This window comes from Lepidochelys kempii, chromosome 22 (assembly GCF_965140265.1).
Source record: "Lepidochelys kempii isolate rLepKem1 chromosome 22, rLepKem1.hap2, whole genome shotgun sequence".
NCBI classification, from domain to species: domain Eukaryota; kingdom Metazoa; phylum Chordata; order Testudines; family Cheloniidae; genus Lepidochelys; species Lepidochelys kempii.
The window spans coordinates 7143379-7163594 of NC_133277.1; the positions used below are offsets into that span (position 1 = coordinate 7143379).

At 47.3% G+C, this 20216-nt stretch overlaps 1 protein-coding gene across 3 annotated transcripts in view; it reads left to right on the forward strand.

The window, feature by feature from the left end:
• Positions 1 to 885: 885 nt before the first annotated feature.
• NFRKB (nuclear factor related to kappaB binding protein) overlaps positions 886 to 20216 on the forward strand; it is a 34662-nt gene continuing 15331 nt past the window's right edge. Inside the window, exons 1-16 of one of the 3 annotated variants that reach the window (XM_073321176.1) lie at positions 886 to 1104; positions 4279 to 4379; positions 5621 to 5776; positions 6489 to 6690; positions 7149 to 7276; positions 10633 to 10807; positions 11786 to 11887; positions 12715 to 12788; positions 13691 to 13775; positions 14492 to 14672; positions 14952 to 15060; positions 16358 to 16484; positions 17313 to 17378; positions 18459 to 18538; positions 18638 to 18681; positions 19626 to 19686. In XM_073321176.1, the coding sequence (XP_073177277.1) occupies positions 5642 to 5776; positions 6489 to 6690; positions 7149 to 7276; positions 10633 to 10807; positions 11786 to 11887; positions 12715 to 12788; positions 13691 to 13775; positions 14492 to 14672; positions 14952 to 15060; positions 16358 to 16484; positions 17313 to 17378; positions 18459 to 18538; positions 18638 to 18681; positions 19626 to 19686 (1569 nt within the window). In that variant the 5' untranslated portion in view covers positions 886 to 1104; positions 4279 to 4379; positions 5621 to 5641. The remainder of the gene's footprint in view (positions 1105 to 4278; positions 4380 to 5620; positions 5777 to 6488; positions 6691 to 7148; positions 7277 to 10632; positions 10808 to 11785; positions 11888 to 12714; positions 12789 to 13690; positions 13776 to 14491; positions 14673 to 14951; positions 15061 to 16357; positions 16485 to 17312; positions 17379 to 18458; positions 18539 to 18637; positions 18682 to 19625; positions 19687 to 20216) is intronic. The other 2 variants (XM_073321178.1, XM_073321177.1) reach the window with 2 other exon arrangements.

Genomic DNA, 20216 nt, shown 5'->3' on the forward strand with positions numbered 1-20216 from the left:
TCCCCCCCACGTCTGTCCGCCCCTCCACACCAGTGCCCCTCCCCCCACGTCTATCCGCCGCCCCACACCAGTGCCCCTCCCCCCACATCTGTCCGCCCCTCCACACCAGTGCCCCTCCCCCCACGTCTATCCGCCCCCCCACACCAGTGCCCCTCCCCCCCACGTCTATCCGCCCCCCTCCACACCAGTGCCCCTCCCCCCCACGTCTGTCCGCCCCTCCACACCAGTGCCCCTCCCCCCACGTCTATCCGCCCCCCACCAGTGCCCCTCCCCCCACATCTGTCCGCCCCTCCACACCAGTGCCCCTCCCCCCACATCTATCCGCCCCCCTCCACACCAGTGCCCCTCCCCCCACGTCTATCCGCCCCCCTCCACACCAGTGCCCCTCCCCCCACATCTGTCCGCCCCCCTCCACACCAGTGCCCCTCCCCCCACGTCTGTCCGCCCCCCTCCACACCAGTGCCCCTCCCCCCACGTCTATCCGCCCCCCTCCACACCAGTGCCCCTCCCCCCACGTCTATCCGCCCCCCTCCACACCAGTGCCCCTCCCCCCACGTCTATCCGCCCCCCACCAGTGCCCCTCCCCCCACATCTGTCCGCCCCCCTCCACACCAGTGCCCCTCCCCCCACGTCTGTCCGCCCCCCTCCACACCAGTGCCCCTCCCCCCACGTCTATCCGCCCCCCACCACACCAGTGCCCCTCCCCCTCACCTTGGCACCCGCAGCCGCACCCCCCGGGGCACCCAACAAACCTTGCTCCCTATTTTTCCCGGTACCGCCCCCCGCGCTGCGCTAACCCCACCCACCCAGAGCCACGCCCACTACGTGACATCACTCCTGCGTGATGTCAGGCTGCCGCGCAGGCTCTCGACGCTGAGGCCGCCGGGAAGGGCAGGCGCGCATGCGTAAGAAGGGTCCGCCAGGCTGAGCTGGGGGCTCCGCCTTCCGGGCACCGTGCTCGCGCTCTGGGGAGAGGGTGCGCGCGCACGCGCCTCTCCTCCCCCCTCCCCCCCCTCCTCCGCGAACTCCCCGCCTGCTGCGCCCCTCCCGAAATTTGGGAGCTGGGTGAGCCGCGTGCGGCCTGGAGCCGGCTGCGCGGGACAGGTGAGGGGGGGCTCCTGGGGGTGGGGAACGGGGGGACAGGAGCCTGGGGGGGGAGCTGGGTGGCCCATGGGGCTCCTGGGGGGGGGGAGCTGGGTGGCCCATGGGGCTCCTGGGGGGTGGCTCCTGGGGCGGGGGCGGGGAGCTGGGTGGCCCATGGGGCTCCGGGGGGGGAGGCGGGGAGCTGGGTGGCCCATGGGGCTCCGGGGAGCTGGGTGGCCCATGGGGCTCCTGGGGGGGGGGGGGAGCTGGGTGGCCCATGGGGCTCCTGGGGGGGGGCGGGGAGCTGGGTGGCCCATGGGGCTCCTGGGGGGGGGCGGGGAGCTGGGTGGCCCATGGGGCTCCTGGGGGGGGGGCGGGGAGCTGGGTGGCCCATGGGGCTCCTGGGGGGGGGAGCTGGGTGGCCCATGGGGCTCCTTGGGGGTGGCTCCTGGGGGGGGGCGGGGAGCTGGGTGGCCCATGGGGCTCCTGGGGGGGAGGGCGGGGAGCTGGGTGGCCCATGGGGCTCCTGGGGGGGAGGGCGGGGAGCTGGGTGGCCCATGGGGCTCCTGGGGGGGAGGGCGGGGAGCTGGGTGGCCCATGGGGCTCCTGGGGGGGAGGGCGGGGAGCTGGGTGGCCCATGGGGCTCCTGGGGGGGGGGGGCGGGGAGCTGGGTGGCCCATGGGGCTCCTGGGGGGGGGGGCGGGGAGCTGGGTGGCCCATGGGGCTCCTGGGGGGGGGGGCGGGGAGCTGGGTGGCCCATGGGGCTCCTGGGGGGGGGGGCGGGGAGCTGGGTGGCCCATGGGGCTCCTGGGGGGGGGGGCGGGGAGCTGGGTGGCCCATGGGGCTCCTGGGGGGGGGGCGGGGAGCTGGGTGGCCCATGGGGCTCCTGGGGGGGGGGGCGGGGAGCTGGGTGGCCCATGGGGCTCCTGGGGGGGGGGCGGGGAGCTGGGTGGCCCATGGGGCTCCTGGGGGGGGAGGCGGGGAGCTGGGTGGCCCATGGGGCTCCTGGGGGGGGGGGCGGGGAGCTGGGTGGCCCATGGGGCTCCTGGGGGGGGGGGCGGGGAGCTGGGTGGCCCATGGGGCTCCTGGGGGGGGAGGCGGGGAGCTGGGTGGCCCATGGGGCTCCTGGGGGGGGGGGCGGGGAGCTGGGTGGCCCATGGGGCTCCTGGGGGGGGGCGGGGAGCTGGGTGGCCCATGGGGCAGGGTGGTTGGGTTCCCAGGGATGAGCTACTGGCATGGTGTGAGGGTTCCTGGGGGGCGGGGGGATCCGTGGAGAGAGTGGGGCTTTTTGTTGGGGGTGCTTGGCAACGTCGTCCAAGACACTGTTTGTGACCCGGGTAACTGTATTCCTTTCTAGCGGCTTCTGATCCCTGGAGTGGACATGTGTCCTCAGCCAGGCTATTTTTTCCTCCATCCTGTGCACTTACTGTTTGTTTGTTTGTAGTGTTGCTGCTGACTTTGGTTATCCACTTTTGTTGTTAGCAGAAAAAGCATTGAATTATTTTGGGGGATGAGCACTCCCTGAAGAAATACCTAGCCATTGCAAACAGATCTATCTATGTCCATCCTTCTTTCCCAGGGCTCTTTGGAAGGGATGCTTAGAGGGTGATGATCAGTGCCATTTGAGGAGTTAGTTTTGTTATGTGATATGTTAGCACTGGGGTGGGCAAACTTTTTGGCCCAAAGGCCACATCTGGGAATAGAAATTGTATAGCAGGCCATGAAGGCTCAAAAATTGGCTTTGGGATGCGGAGGGGGTGAGGGCTCCGGGGTGGGGCCAAAAATGAGGAGTTTAGGGTGCAGGAGGGGCCTCCAGGCTGGGGAGTGGGATGTGGGTTGGGGCTTGGGATGAGGGGTTTGGGGTGTAGGAGGGTGCTCCAGGCTGGGATCAAGGGGTTTGGAGGGCGGGAGGGGGATCAGGGAAGGGGGTTGGGGCTTGGGGAAAGGCTCAGGGATGCGGGCGGCACTTTTCTCAAGTGGCTCCTGGAAGCAGCGGTATGTCCCTTCTCTGGCTCCTATTCGGAGGCGCAGCCAGGTGGCTCTGCATGCTGCCCTGTCCGCAGGCACTACCCCTGCAGCTCCCATTGGAGCGCCGGAGGGGACCATTGGAGCATGTAGGAGCCGGAGCGGGGCCATGCTGCAGCTTCCGGAAGCTGCATGGAGCGGCCCCCAACCCTGCTCTCCTGCTGAAGCACCGGAGCCAGGCCATGCCACGGCTCCCGTGTGGAGTGGCTCCACACCCTTTGCACTGGCTGGAGCACCGGAGCAAGGCAAGCCCCAGACCCCACTCCCCAGCGGGAGCTCGAGGGCCGGCTTAAAATGGCTAGCAGGCCGTAGATTGCCCACCCCTGTTAGTGGGTGTATGTTATAGTCTCTGTGGTTTGCGTTTGAGCATTTGTTTTGTTTTCATTTTATCTATGGTTGATGTTATATTTTGTAAGTGCTTTGAGCCTGGTATAGGCCGCAAGATCTAAATAAATTTGGAAAGCCCTTTTAAAAATAAATGAGGGTGAACTGGAAGAATTAAGTAACTCTGTGTCTTATTTCAGAGTAACAGCCGTGTTAGTCTGTATTCGCAAAAAGAAAAGGAGTACTTGTGGCACCTTAGAGACTAACCAATTTATTTGAGCATGAGCTTTCGTGAGCTACAGGTCACTTCATCAGCTCACGAAAGCTCATGCTCAAATAAACTGGTTAGTCTCTAAGGTGCCACAAGTACTCCTTTTCTTTCTGTGTCTTATAGTAGCTAGTGTAGAGTATCATGATTGTAATATTTTTAATAGGGAATGGTAGGTCAGGCATTGAATTTGCTGTGTAAACGGTCTTTTGGGCAGTGGGAGCAAGGACTGCTGAGATTTATTCCTGACTGCCACTGGCTCTTAAGCAAGTCACTTAATCTCTGTGCCTCAGTTTCTCCCTGTATAGTAGAACTAGTATGACTTCCCATACCTCTCAAAGCTTATAGAGTATATTTTGTAAACCCCATTGAAATGCTAGTTGACCATGTTGGATTATAATTGTCTTTATTGGCAGTGTAGTTGTCTGTCTCTCCAATTTATGATGAATTCACATGGTTTAACCAGATTATTTATGAAGCTAAAAGTCCTAGAACTTGGGTTTTAATTTTAAAAAAGTAAATGTGTTCCCATTTTTCTACTCTTATTGATTAAAGTTCAATCTCTTGTTTATTCACAGATCAGGTACATTTGAGATGACTTCAGTTCACATACTTTAATCCCGCTTCTCTAATGTTCTTAATCCTTGGCTAGAGTGTCCACGCTTTCTGCAGGCAAGAGGTAATTCCTCCTCTGAACCAATTTAGTTCTGAAAAGGAACTCATCCCCTGTGATATATTGAATCAAACTGCACTATGGCTTGGAATAGAAATGAGATTTCAAAATTAATTACGTTCAGTGTTCCAGTGGCTGAACATGAATCGGGATTCACATGTAGGGCAAACTAATGAATGGCTCAACGTTTGCTGTTTGGACAAGCCTGATGCTGCTGAGTAGTTGGCCCTTTGTAGATGGTGTATTGAAGTAACAACCACAGAAGCAACGGCTTGAATTCTTTCATGTCTACATCGTCTTATTGTGGCATATTTTGCATGGTGGCAGAGAGCTCAAGAGTGGAGGCATGAGAGTAATGTTTAACTCACTTGTAAGAAAGCTTCAGGCTGCTATGGAAAATAAAGGGAAAATATTTACAGGTCTCGCATCTGGTCAGAGCCTTGAAGTATCTTTGCAGACCTGTAGCCTGAGGTCTGGTTTGCTCAGCAGGCAACACCCTCTAATTCCAGTAGCTCTTACTTCATCATTCTTTTTACACTTGTCATTTATCCCCATGTCTTGGGTTTTTCTATTTCTTGTAGTTTGCATTACTCTACTTATAGGTTTCACCCTCTTCAGAGTCTTGGGTTGTGAGGCTTCTGAGCATGAACCATAAACCATGTTGTAAGAGTGAATTGAATGTAAAAGTGATTTAAGTTTAGGCCTCCAAATTAGTTTGTATATAAAAACACTTTCTTTATGTGGATTTAAACATTCCTCAATAGTGTTTCATCCCAAATATTGCAGCAATGATGTAGTGCATAAGACTCAAAGTGAAGCTGACCAAGCCAGTCTTTATTATTAAAGTTTAGTGACAGGCAAAATGTAAGTTGCATATATAGTGAAAAGTAAATTATTAGTGTTATAAGTGGAACAGGTAAGAAAAATGTAAAACTATGGCTATTAATCAGCTAATGTCCATTTCTGTTTCCCTAGTGGTGTTTATATATACTCTGTGTATGTTTGTGTGCTGGCATGTCATCTGAAAGAGTGATTGTCCCAGTACCTCTATCGGATCTGCATTGTCTATTTCACTATTTAGTAAATTCACATGGCAGTTACACAATTCTGTGGAACTTGAATGGATTCTGTTAAAATAATTTCTTCATCAAACCTTGTAAAAAACTGACCCCTTCAGTTGTATCTGAGAATTTTGGACTTTGTTGTTGGCAAGTTTATGCCAGTAGATGATAGTTTCTTTTGTTCAGGGACTGAGAGTACAGTGCAGAATGGATTCTCTGGACCACATGCTGACAGACCCATTGGAGCTGGGACCATGCGGGGAGGGAAATGGCACACGGATCATGGAGGACTGCATGCTGGGAACAACAAGAGTTAGCCTGCCAGAGGACCTCTTAGAGGATGTAAGTAATAATAAGAGCACTTTCCATTTCCAGAGTGTTTGTCAAACGTAACTACTTACTCTCCTCGCAAGGAGGTTGTGGATATTATTCTCACTGTTCCACAGAGGAAAGTCAGAGCAGTTGTGAGGTGGGGAAAAAGAGGGGTAACATCCCCAAGTGTCCCAGGCCCTGCTGAAAAAGGTGGGTTTTGAAATCAGCTTGACTCAGTCTGGTTAGTTTAACACAAATGGAACTCCCCCTTCCCCTGACACCTGTATAGAGACATTTTAACAGCTAGTGGTTGACAGCTTGTTTTCTTGTAGCCTGGGCTCCCTCCTAGATTACAACATAGCTAGCTAAACATGATTTTAAAGGTGCTGAGTGGTGTTTCAAGTCATGTTAGCCAAATCTATTTTTAAAAAGCCCCCTTTTTTCCTAGTCTGTTCTTTATCTAGTAAACGTAGTGACTCTCACTGTCTTCTCAGATCTAATATTAAAACATCTTTCTGTTACTTTTATACCTCCTGATCTCTCTCTCTCCATCTGTTATGGGTCCTCATGACTGGAATCCTTTAATACGTTCGCCTTTCAGTGTTTTACACTACCGCTTTCCAAAGTCTGCACCACACAGTGTCTTGTGACTTATATTTAACTCTGGAAACCCTTGAGGGATAAAGATTTGTTCAAGATACTGAAAGGTATTTTGCTTCATTCTTGTCTTTGTCTCCTTCAGCCTGAGATCTTTTTTGAAGTTGTCAGCCTGTCTACTTGGCAGGAGGTGCTGACAGACTCACAGCGAGACCACCTAAAAAAGTTCTTGCCCCATTTCCCGGAAAACAACACTGAGCACCAGAACAAGCTCATCCCAGCCCTGTTCAGCGGAGAGAACTTCCGCTTTGGAAACCCACTGCACATTGCCCAGAAACTCTTCCGAGGTCAGTGTCAGCTCATTCTGCTTTTAATTTTTTTTTTATTGAATGTATATCTGATGAAAGGTGCCAGGTAGATCGAGAAGGAGACTGGAGCTCTGTTTATTCATGGGCTTGGTACAACACAGACCTGTTTGCTGAGACTGTGAACAAGGCATCAACTAGTGCCTTTTTTGTGATGTGTACACTTGTCTGCTGAGACCTCCAGACTTATTTCTCAGAGGCCACTGTAATGTGACAAGAGCTCTTGGTCATCTGACCTAGAACAGCAAAGCTCCAGATCTTGTCACACCTCTGAGAAATGTAATCTCTTTGATATTATACTTGATTTTTCAACAGGTCGTGGCTGCTGTAGCATCTGGATTATTTATGTAGAGAAAATAAACTGAAAACTTTTAAAAAAGGTTTCCTTTCAGCTTGTAGCTAAGGGAAGTCAAAACAGTTTTTTTTATTCTTTTCTACAGATGGGCACTTTAATCCTGAAGTTGTGAAATACCGACAGCTCTGTTTCAAGTCCCAGTACAAACGCTACCTGAACTCCCAGCAGCAGTACTTCTGCCGACTGCTGAAGCAGATCCTTGCTTCCCGCAACGTAAGTTCTTGCTAGGGGCAGTGAGTTACTTGATGCGTTACATGAAAAACATGGTTTAAGTTTTTGTCTGTTGAAGGATTTGGTGGTGTTCATGTAGCCACTATTCCCTACTGGAATGTTTTATTAAATACTGCCGTTGTTTTGATTTGAGGCTTGGTTGGTCCCTAAATGTAAAGTTGCTGAAAGGATTCTGGATGCTCACGCAGATATTTGACAAGTATCTATCTTGCCCTGAACCTGCACAGACGCCTTACTCTTCTATGCAGCACCCTCCCACTTTTTTTTTTCCTTCCCCCATGAGAACCTCATGGTTCTATAAATAATGTATAGATTCCACGGTCAGAAGGGACCATTGTGATCATCTAGTCTGATCTCCTGTAAAACACAGGCCATAGAACTATCCCCAAAATAATACCTAGGGCAGAGCTTTTGGAAAACATCCAGTCTTGATTTTAAAATTGCCAGTGATGCAGCATGACCCTGGGTAGATTCTTCAAGGGGTATGTCAGGGTTCCTTCCCCACTCTGAACTCTAGGGTACAGATGTGGGGACCCTCAGGAAAGATCCCCTAGGCTTATTCTTATCAGCTTAGGTTAAAAACTTCCCCAAGGTACAAATTTTGCCTTGTCCTTGAACCGTATGCTGCCACCACCAAGCGTTTCAAACGAAACAGGGAAAGAGACCACTTGGAGACGTCTTGCCCCAAAATATCCCCCCAAGCCCTACACACCCCCTTTCCTCAGGAGGCTTGAGAATAATATCCTAACCAATTGGTTACAAAATCATCAAAGATCCAAACCCCTGGATCTTGGAACAATGGAAAAATCAGTCACGTTCTTAAAAGAAGGATTTTATTTAAAAAAAAAAAAAGTGTGGGGGGGAGGTAAAAATAATCTCTGTAAAATCAGGATGGAAAACACTTTACAGGGTATTCAGATTCAAAACACAGAGGATCCCCATCTAGGTAAAACGTTAAATTTACAGAAAACAGGAATAAACCTCCCTCTTAACACAGGGAAAATTCACATAAAACAAAATATAAACTAATCCGCCTTGCCTGTCTTACCTATACTGGTTGTAATATGGGAGACTTGGAATAGGATGGGTTGGAGAAGATGGATTTCTGTCTGGCCTCTCTGTCCCAAGAGAGAACAACCAAGTAAACAAAGAGCACAAACAAAAGCCTTTCCCCAAGATTTGAAAGTATCTTGTCCCCTTATTGGTCCTTTGGGTCAGGTGCCAGCCTGGTTAGCTGAGCTTCTTAATCCTTTACAGGTAACAGGATGTTGCCTCTGGCCAGGAGGGATTTTATAGCACTGTATACAGAAAGGTGGTTACCCTTCCCTTTGTATTTATGACAAGGTAGTTACCCACTGGTATACATTTTCAGCTTGTTTCCCCCAGTCTGAACTGGTTTAGGTTCAACCTCCAGCCTTCTCTGTTAGACTGAAGAGCCCATTTTTAAATATTTGTTCCCCATGCAGATATGTATAGAGTGTAATCAAGTCACCCTTTAACCTTCCCTTTGTTAAACTGAATAGATTGAGCTTTGAGTCTGTCACTAGAGAGATGTTTTCTCATCCTTTAATTGTTCTCTTGACTCTTCTCTGAACCTTCTCCAATTTATCAACCTCCTTCTTGGATTATGGGCCCCAGAACTGGACCTAGTATTCCAGCAGCAGTTGCACCAAGGCCAAATATAGAGACCAATTATATTTAGCTCTCAGCCTTTCTCCCTCACCCCCTTCCATCCCAGCAAAATAAATATTGTCATTTTAGGGGCTGGCGAAGTGAGGGTCAAGTGACTTCCCCCAGCATCATGTTGTTCAGTGTCAATGTTGGGAATAGAACCAGAGAGTTCGGACTCCCTGGGCTAGTCCGTTCCCAATGCTGACTTCTTGTCACCTGTGATAGCAAACCGCTAGTACTGACTCCAACTATTTTTCTCTAACCATTAGTCTGCATTCCATTTTCGTTAAGGCATTGGCATCTTGGCTTCTAAATGTATCTGACCGGGAGTGCAGTGAAGTATTGTTTGAGGTTATTTTTAATATAACAATGTTTTCATCCAGTTGTTAATAGTCATGAAAAAATACTACTGTATTAAACATTAGATAGAGTTTCTCTTCAGACTGTATAAATCTTTCGCCTTGTATTAAAGCTGGTTGCATGTGTTGTTTTGAAGGCTAATTGGACAGTTTTTCTCCTGCTGAGATTGAGTTCAGTGTCCCGTTTCTTTTGTAAGTGGTCATAAAAACCTAAGCTTATCCGCTTGGATGTTACTGATGCCATACCCTTTAGCAGGGGAAACCCAGAACCCGAACTTGAGTCTCTTGGTAGATAAGGAAAGAGGAACTATCTTCCATAAACCATTTATTTGTACCAACATCGCCACTTCTGCTGTCAGTCAATAGTCTCACCTTTCTTAGGCAGTCCTTAATTAAGGACATGACTCCTGGATCTTTAATCTGAGGATCTCAAAGCATTTTACAGACACCAATTAAACTTCACTGTCTCTTGAAGAAACAGTCCTTGGAAGCTGCAGTTTGAGTGAAACTAGACAGTGCAGTGGAGGTACTGAGGTCAGGAGTAGGGAGAGTTTCTGGCTGCTGGTAGGTAGAACAGGTCTGGACTTGTGGAAGGGCCACTCCTACCCTCCTCTACTGGGAAGATCGCTCAGTCTGTGCTCCTGAAGCATCTTGCCTGTCCCTCAGGCCAGGAATCGGAGAGAAGAGATGTCACAACAGCAATGTAGGCTGGAGGCATATAATTACTGGGCTCCATGCCATGATGGTGGCTTTTGGCTAAGGTTAGATAGTCAGGGGGACTGAACTGTTCTACCTGTTGAGCGGGATGGGAGCCCTTACACTGGGGATGGGAATGGGAGCTGGGAGGTGGGGTTTGCATGTGGATCAAATACCTCCTCTTTGTTATCCTAAGGGTTAAACAACTTTCTTCTTTTGAAGTGCTAAACTTCATGGGGTGCAAACTTCTTCAGGTGCTCTTCCGAACAATGAAAAGCCCGTACTTGACAAAATGGATCATATAGAATGAGAATAAGGGATGATGAGAATGGAAAGGGATGCAGGAATACCGTCAGTTATTAGACTTCCCCTTTATTAAGTACTGGCATACTTTTTGGGATTCCCTACATACTACATACTAGAATGCTGTTAGTTAGCTTATAAAGAACTGGGTAAGTAATACCACCAACCATGTAATGATGGTATATGTTATAATTTTTTTAACTAATTAAATTGACCTGTAGGTGGGTATAAGTTACTCATTCCCCTCAAAGCTGGACTCTGCATCCTAGAGTCTTCCCTCTGTTGTAGATGTCTGTCTCTTTACTACAGCACCTGCTGGAACTGGCTAGGAAAGGTGGCCCTGATCTGACCCTTAAAAAAAAATATCCATCCCCTCCATGTGGCCCAGAAGAACGGGATAGACGGACACATCAGCGCTACCTGAAGGTTCTGAGGGAGGTGAAGGAGGAATGTGGAGACACCACTTTATCCTCTGATGAAGAAGGTAATGTAGCCAGTGTGTTCCAGGAATAGCATGAGAGATGGGGGTGTGGGCTGGTCTGAAAAGCTCTCTGCAGATACTGGCACAGTTGAAAGCCTTCTTTGGCCTTGATGCCAGCACTGGACATTGGAAAAGTCACTATTTCCTAGGAATTTTACTTTTTATTGGAGAATAATAAATCCTTCCTCAATACGTTTCTGACATAAACTTGCCTTACACGGGGCAACGGATGGCTTAGGGAACTGATGGATAACAGATAATACAGACTTCCAGCTCTGGGTTCCAGGGGTGCCCAAGGTGGTAGTAATCAATGGTGTACCACCTTCTGATTGACTTTATGCTTAGGTGGGGGTTGAGAGTCAGGTTCCTAGTGGATAGGCGTGCACATCATGGAAACAATCACCTTTATTTACTTTTAAAGTTCATGTGTTTTCTTTCCCTGACAGTCTTTTGTGTTTGTGCAGGTTGGGAAACGGGTGGACCATGGTTCTCCTGCTTGTACTGGGGTGCATACTCAGACTGTTTGTTTTCTGGGGGAATCAATAACACCTTATTTTTTTTTCAGAGCTCTATACAAAATTTTAGTAGTAATGCCTCGCAATATTGCTGTTAAAGAGATAAGAAAGGGAAATTGAAATATTCATGCAAAGATGAAGTGACTTGGCTAAAACCATGCACCGCATCCATATCGGTGTTGGGATTAGCCCTGAGACTCAACTACCAGACTATTAAAACACTGTTCCTCTAATTCAGGTCTGCTTTTAATGGCTGTTGAAATAACTAGTCCAGTTGGTGGAAAGGAAGCTGCCAGGGAAGTGAGGGGATGTGGAGAGTGTCTTTTTGATAGGAAGGTAGCTATTGGATTCATGTTTCATTGGCTTGGCTCCTTTGAACCCTGGGGATAGAGTTAATTGGCTATTTGGGCAGCACTCCCTGTCGGGGCGGGGAAAAAATTAACTTTACAGCTTTTTGTTTTCTCAGATCTAAGTTCCTGGCTTCCAAATTCTCCAGCACATTGCCCGAGTCCAGCTCTTCCTCTGAGAGTGATTCCCACATTGTCAACTCTGGATATGAAAACAGCAGGTGAGAATTGAGCGAAGGCACAAATGAAGTAGTCAGAAGGTGCTTGGAACTCCTTAGGCCATGTCTACTCTACCATGTATGTTGGCAAAACTTATGTTGCTCAAGGGTGTGAAACGTGCTCCCCTGCACACCTTCCCCCAAGTGACACACACTCTCTCCCATCGTCATAGAGCAGCAACACGAGATCTTACAGCGGTGCAGCTGCATCGGTACAGCTGTGCTGTTGTAAACTCTCTAGTATAGACATAGCTTTATTCAGAAAGGGTGATTCCTTCCAGTCCCTTGTGAAAAGTCAAGTACTGAAAGTTAATGACATCATGGACATGATCTTTTGAAATGCTTCACTTTATTCTTGATCCGTGAGGTCTCTAGATATACTCCTTCCGGTTTCTTTCAAGGCTGAATTTCTGTTGAGGCAAGCTAGTATTTTAACACACAGCCTTCCTTCCTCTCTGTTGCTGTGATGTGTATGTTCATTGTTCACTCTCTAATGGATAAAGCAGCGCCCCATAATGCAAGTTGAACGGTATTGTATATCAAGGGAGCTAATCCTAGGGCTGTCTAGTCAAATCTGCACACTACTCTTACACACTACTCCCAAGAAAACCACCAAGAAAAGCTGGATAAGAAAGTGTTGTGGTGGCTTTTCATGACCTGCTCTGGTTGGGTCACAGACTGAATTTCAAGCTGTCAAGTTGCATTTAGCGATTAAAACTTGAAGATTGTTGAAGGCGGGGATGGATAAGGAAAAAGTATGTTAAATTACTGTAATAACAGACTGACAGGGAATTCTGGTAATAGTTTTTCTTGGATTTATTTCATTACAGATAAACTTGATTTTGGGGAGAATGACCTGAAGATGATGCTGAAGAAGCATCATGAGAAACGGAAACGTCAGCCTGTAAGACACCTAGGAGACACGGGGCTGGGAATTACCTCTGTTTGTTTTTTAGCTTGTCTGTCAGCTGTAAGGTATAGTGCAGTTATGGCTGGTAAAATTATTGTAACTTCTTATGGGCCCTTCTCATACGGGCCCTTCTCATACAGCCCCTCTACTTTCCATGTGTCATATCTGCCTCTCCACACCCCACAATGAGAAGTTTATCTCTTTCAGCCCTTCAAAGTCAAAACAGCTATGGGAGACCCAAGTTGGCTTCTATTCTTCCTCATGCATCCTCAGCAAAATTGTCAGCTAGGTTGTGGCTTTGGAATCTTTGAGGATGGAAGAGGTAGAATTCATCTTGGTTTCCAAATCCCAGAATGTTGGGGAGTTACGGCTTTGCAGGCATGGTCCCTGAAAGTGCCAGCATTGAGATGCCAGGAGTTAAATGTTTGAGTTTTAAACTGCAGTTTGATTTGGGAGCCCAGGGAGAGAATACATCTGGACTCATGAGGGCTTTGTCACTTGTCAAAGCATAACCAGTTTAACCTTTATCATGCTCTGCAGTTAAGTCTACATAGATATGTACCTTTTGTCTTTTATTTTGACATCTACAGAGGTCTCCTAGAACTCACCAGTGATGTGTTATGGGGAGATTAAATGTTTGTGGACTGTATGCCATGCTTTGTATGAACTATATCATAATTATATGTCAGGGTGAATGTGGAGGTTCCAGGGGGATGCTCTGAGGTACGGAGTGCCACAAGGGTTAAGTAGTTTCCTAGGTTCACCTTCAGTAAGTTGAGTTTCTGTAGGCAATCCACAGATACATTCTAGGTCTTTGCCATGGCCTCTTCGTTATTTTAACACGCTGCCCTTTTTCTCCTGTGCCTCTTTCCCCTATCCCTCTTTCCCCTGTGTAGGACCACCCTGACCTAGTGACAGGGGACCTGACTCTTGATGACATCATGACCCGTGTGAATGCTGGCCGGAAGGGCTCCTTGGCAGGTCAGTGTTGTCATGGGAATGTGCCCCTTTGGCTTTCTGTTGCTGCAGCTCTCCAGAGCGAAGTAGAGTGGTTGTCCATCAACTTACAGTGCAGTTTGTCTGTTAGCAATGAACAGCTCAAAATATTAACAAAAATAAACATAGCTATAGGTTTGGGCCTGGAAAAAATTTCCTTCATGAAAATAACCCTAATTTAATGATTACTTGGTAGGCTAGTGGATATAAATAATGTAGACGCAGGAGATTATGTGCACAAGAAAAACTGAGGATAAATGCAATCTGTGGCATGTTAGATGTCTAGGTAAATATGGCAGTCCTCCCAATCTCTGTCACCTATTTTTTAAACACCCTTTTCCCCAGCTAAAGAATTTCTCTAGTCAAGACCTGTACATTGAGGAAGAGGAGGGGATTTCCCACGGAATCTCCTTACAAATAATGCAGAAGATGGAATAAGTGCCCTGTGGCACTAACTGCTTATTTTGCAGCAGTTAAGGGCGAGATGCTGTTGTATGGGGATATGTGTAATGTTATACAAACATCTATAAAGATATATAAAAAGTCATTCACTCCAAAAAGTTAATCCATATTCCAGTGGAATAATTTGGTGGTAGCATACATTTCCAAATACATAATTGAGTATCTAGTTCATTTCTGATCCCTACTGTTATAAACTGAAGTGTTTCACTGAGATTTGTTCGGTCTCCTCTTATCCAAAGCCTTGTTTGACCTTGCCATCCTGAAGAAGAAGGTGAAAGAAAAGGAAGAAAAGAAGAAAAAAAAGTTGAAGGTGATTAAATCTGAGGTGGAAGATTTGGCCGACTCGTTTAGCAATGCTGATGGAATCCCACCAATACCACAGGACCCATCCCCCATTGCTCTGTCAGCTGTTAAAGAAGAGTAAGTGGTTTCCAAAAAGTGAATAGAGGGGTGGGTGTGATAGAGAGAGAGTGAGACAGGCTATAGCTATACTACAAGCGAAGGACATGATTTCCAGCTCGCATTATCTCACTGAGAGCTAGTGTGGGTATCAATAGTAGTATAGCCACGATGGCAAGAGCAGCGGAAGCAGTGGCATGGCTAAGCCGTGTTGAGTATGCTGGTAAAATGTTTTTAAACCCAAATTATTTAATATTTTGTGGGGGTTTTTTTTGTTTTTTTTTTTTCCTTCATTCAAAGACCTCTTGAAGAGATCAAGCCATGTCTTGGAGTAAATGAAATCTCTTCCAGCTTCTTCTCTCTTCTTCTGGAGATCCTCCTTCTAGAAGGACCTGCTACTCTGTCTGTGGTAAGGATCTACTAATTTATCGGTCTTGTAGAAGTCTTTCTATACTCAGCAAAATTGTGGAATTTTCTGCTAGTTAAACATGTCAGTGATTCCCCTGAATCAAGTGAACAAGCCTTTAGATACCCTTCTTGGTTTTAAACGTGTGTTTCATAAACTCTGGGAAAGAGAACTTTTGCACCATTTATAATAAATTTGAAGCCATCTGACTGTAGAACTTCTCTCTCCCTTTCTTCATGTTCATATATTAACGATAGATGAGGTGGGAGCCACTTGTTTTTCACATGTGCAGCCTTCATTCACACTGGTGCAAGAGCTTTCTCCTCTGCAGCTTCTGTTGTCTGACATATCCTTTTCCTATGTGTGTCTCCTCACAATTTAGCTGGTGTCAAGGTTCCTTCCCCCCTCTGAACTCTAGGGTACAGATGTGGGGACCTGCATGAAAACCTCCTAAGCTTACTTTTACCAGCTTAGGTTAAAACTTCCCCAAGGTACAAACTGTTTTACCCTTGGACTTCCACTGCCACCACCAAACTTTATCAGGGTTCCTGAAAAAACGTAGTTTGGACACGTCTTTCCCCCCAAAATCCTCCCAACCCTTGCACCCCACTTCCTGGGGAAGGTTTGGTAAAAATCATCACCAATTTGCATAGGTGAGCACAGACCCTAAACCCTTGGATCTTAGAACAATGAAAAAGCATTCAGTTGTCTTACAAGAAGACTTAATAGCAGTAAAAAGGAATCACCTCTGTAAACTCAGGATGGTAGATACCTTACAGGGTAATTAGATTCAAAACCTAGAGAATCCCTCTAGGCAAAACCTTAAGTTACAAAAAAGACACACAGACAGGAATATTCATTCTATTCAGCACAGCTATTTTCTCAGCCTTTAAAGAAATTATAATCTAACACATACCTAGCTAGATTACTTACTAAGTTCTAAGACTCCATTCCTGTTCTGTCCCCGGCAAAAGCATCACACAGACAGACACAGACCCTTTGTTTTTCTCCCTCCTCCCAGCTTTTGAAAGTATCTTGTCTCCTCATTGGTCATTTTGGTCAGGTGCTAGCAAGGTTACCTTTAACTTCTTAACCCTTTACAGGTGAGAGGATTTTTCTTCTGGCCAGGAGGGATTTTAAAGGTGTTTACCCTTCCCTTTATATTTATGACAGCTGGTCACATCTTTGCCTTTTTTGGCTGCCCTTTCTTTCTCTCTGCTGTATATTCTATTATCTTACATATTAAACCTTTAGCGCTTGTATGAAAGACACTATAAATGCATCTTGTTTTCTTTTTCAGCTTGAGGATAAAGTTCTGGATTGGCAGTCTTCCCCTGCGAGCACTCTGAATAGCTGGTTCTCCTTTGCCCCTAACTGGTCAGAACTGGTTTTGCCTGCTCTGCAATATCTGACAGGTGACAGCAGAGGTAAAAATCTCATACTCAAATGCCAGTACAAACAACATTACTATTTTTAATCTGTGCTGGTCTGTATTTTAACCCCAGTCAGCAATTAATTCACAAAAGCACTGAGTCATTGCCAGTGTTGCTTGCACATCTGATAGGGGTTCTGCAGCATGGTTGAGTGGTGTTGCAGTTGTTTTGTATCCTGTTACCACAGTGCCTGGGATCCAGCTTGGTTCCTGATCTCTTTATAAACTTTGTATGTTGAGCTGAGTGCTGGTGAAAGGTGCCTGAAAGAGCCCAGGGAACTGAAGTTTTCTGATTATCCACAGAACAGGTATGACCTGGGTAGTGGCGGTGCAGGCTTCTTCCATTAAGACTCCAACGCTCGGGCACAAAGAGTTCAGTCTCCATCGCCCATTTGGTCCCTGGCTCCTTAGCTGAGGCTTCCAAAAGGGGAGCAGGTAGTATCATTTGTGAGGATAGTCTTTGCAATGTGGATTCTTCAATGGGAACTGGGCTGATGTTTCCCAAATTCTCATTTCATGTTGGCCAAAAAGCAGCCATCATATGGTCACTTCCGGTCTCTTTCATTCTGAACAGGATTCAAACTGGCAACCTCTAAGTGAAAGGCTCGGTATTCTGTTCTGATTTATTGAGGTTTCCACTGCCACCCTGACCTGCTAAAATACCCTTCATCAACTCCATATTTAGAGATGTAGTGACTTAATCTGTTAGAGTGCTTTATTTTTCATCATGAGATGAAAGACAGTAGTAAAAGTTTGCATGTGCGCCTTTGTAAGACATCTGTGGAACATGGGGCATGAAACGCCTTTGTCTTTTCCATTGCAGATGTTCCTTCCAGCTTTTCTCCCTTTGTTGAATTCAAGGAAAAAACTCAGCAGTGGAAATTGCTTGGTAGGTAACTTGTTTCATACCATGTTTTCTAAATAGTTAAGATCAGATGTTTTCTCCAGGTGTTTCCTTCCCAATTTGCTGCAGCTTGGAGAAATGAGAAGAGCAGCTATTTCAGTAGTCGGCTACTCTCTCTACTGTTAGCTGTGGCAAGGTATCTGTACCCTGCAAGACTTACAAGAGGGAAGTCTTGTTTGTGCCATCAGTGAAGTCTCAATGATGCACACGGGACAGCTATGTAGAGTAAGTGGCCAGAGGGGATGGAGCATCTTGCTTTGTGTTGCTGACCTTCACTTCCATCCTTCAAGCGTGACTAAAACATTTTTCATGTTTGCACTTCTATAGTGCCTTCCTCCCAAAGATCTCAACGTATTCTGTAGAAGTTAATTATGCTCCGCAGACCTCTGTGAGGCAGGTCTGTGTTGTTACACACAGTTTGGGGAACTGAGGCATAGCTTGATAGATGCTTACCCAGGGTGTTAGTAAGTAAATGGCAGAGCCAGGAAAAGGGTCCAGATCTCTCTACTTCTAGTTCTGTGCTCTAGCCACCAGGCAAAACTTCCTGTCCTTAACCACAGTGATTCTTGCTCATATTCACAGGCTTAAACCGATTGTGAGCTTTGGACTCAGGAAGGTACTCCTGCACTCACTTCAGAATTTTGGCGTGGGAATTTTCTGCTCAGGGATTGGGGTACTGGGGTCCACTTTTCTGGAGTTCACTTGGAGCACTGAGTGAGGATCATCTGTCAGTATCAGATGCACTTATCCCACACAATCTTTCTTGCCATTGCTGAAGTTTGGGGAGTTGGATCTTGACTGTTGTCTTCCTTCCCTATATTGCTGTACCCACCTATGGGATACCTAGGGCTTCCTGAACAGTCTGTGTGTATTTAACTCTGGCATTATCATGGTATGTATGGAGAGTGACTTATCTGTAAGTGGAAGTTGTTCTGGAGCTGAATGAATGCAAAGTGGGGGGAGGTGGTGGGAACTGATCAGGATGTACAGGTAGGAGGGTGCTGGCTCCATAAAGAATAAAGAACTTCTGTGAACCATTTTTTCTTCTTGGACTTCTTGTACCAGGCTCTTCCCAAGACCACGAGAAGGAACTGGTAGCACTCTTCCAGCTCTGGTTGGAGACCAAAGACCAGACTTTTTTCAAGGTGAGGCAGTCTCTCCTTTCGTAGCATGGTTACCTGCGGGGTGGTAGCACAGGTACGAGCAGATACCACAGGCTGACATTTCTCTTTGTTTCTTGACAGGAAAATGAAGACAGCTCAGACGCCACCACACCGATTCCCCGGGTGTAAGTATTGGGCAATGAGAGAGCCTGAAAGTCCGGGCCTGTGATGCCTACTAAAGCTGTGGGGTTCAGTCACCAGGCCTCTGGGCCTGAACCCCTGCTTCTGGACCACATCACCACATACTATCCTTTCTTTTGGTAAAGCTTCTGTAAGGGCCAATGACTCTACTAATGACATAAACAAACCTTTATCAGTAAGCCTTGCAGAGCCAGTACAGCACCAGGAGCATGAGCTGGATTCTGTGCTCCTTTGTGCATTTCTGACCAAAGAATCTTCACTAATGACCACAGCTCGGTTTCCAGATCTCAGGTGTAGTTCGTTGTCCTGGCAAAATTCCTACTCTGGCAATTTAGTCTCTTCCTCCTTAAATTCCCCCTGCCATTTAAGTTAGATGGGGAATTCTTCTTTGCTTCCTGTCGTAGATTCTGTGTCGTCTGACTGTGCTTTGTTAGACAGACGCTACATTCCGTTCTAGCCGTAGCAGCGTTTTGATGGTCCCTGTATTACAGACCATGTGCATTTCCGTAGCATCTTTTCCCTCTTTGTCTCGGAGCTCTTTGTATTTTAAGAAATCTACCTCGCAGGGAGGTTGTGAGCCATGTACAAATACAGTCGCGTAAATGGGGGTGCAGAGAGGTGAAGTGACCTTTTCCTCAGTCCAGATAGGATTTCACTGGCAGAGCTGGGGATAGGACCCAAGTCTCCTGACTCCCAGAATCCTGCTCTAGCCTTTAAATGATGCTGCTTTTCCATGGATACAATCTGGAGAATGCTTTGAGATCCTTAAAGATGAAAGGCTCTGTATTAATGTAGATTCATTCAGAATCTATTCCTCCTGTCAGAGACACATTTGCAGGTAGGCTGTGTGTGGCTAGTCCTGCTTGATATCCTTTGGACCTGCAGTTTGACTGCAGTCACTGAGGGCTGACACTAATCTTTGTTTCAGAAGGACTGACTACGTGGTCCGTCCCAGCACGGGGGAGGAGAAACGCGTTTTCCAGGAGCAGGTGAGGGGAGAATCCATTTTTGTTTCAACATGCATGTGCTTAAAAGTCAGCTGGCAAGTAGGATAATTTAGAACAGGAGTCAAATATCTTCTGCAAACCACTTGCAGTGAAAACGAGAACCATTGTAATAAATCTGTGCTGCCTTCACGCCTGCTGGCTTAAAGCATGTTTCATTGAGAATAGAGCCCAGCACTTTCAGTTCTACATACACTAGTGCTTCCCACGTGGGATAAAGGAGAGAATCTATTCAAATCAGTAATATTAGGGCTTGCATCCATGTTGCAGCTTCCTGCCTCTTGAGCATTACCTAATCAATACTCTTGAACAAGTGTGATTCTGTCCACCTGCAGGCCATGGATCATGGTTGCCCACACCAGGAAGTATTCAGTGTAGAAGATGATGTTGGTTTCAGTGTATCTTACAGGCTGGCAGTCCATGTAAGGGCCTGTGAACGAGGAGAATTTCTCTTCACCTCTTCCATGTGTACGCTTCATATTTGTTTTGCTTTCAGCAGTGTGACCTGCATGCAG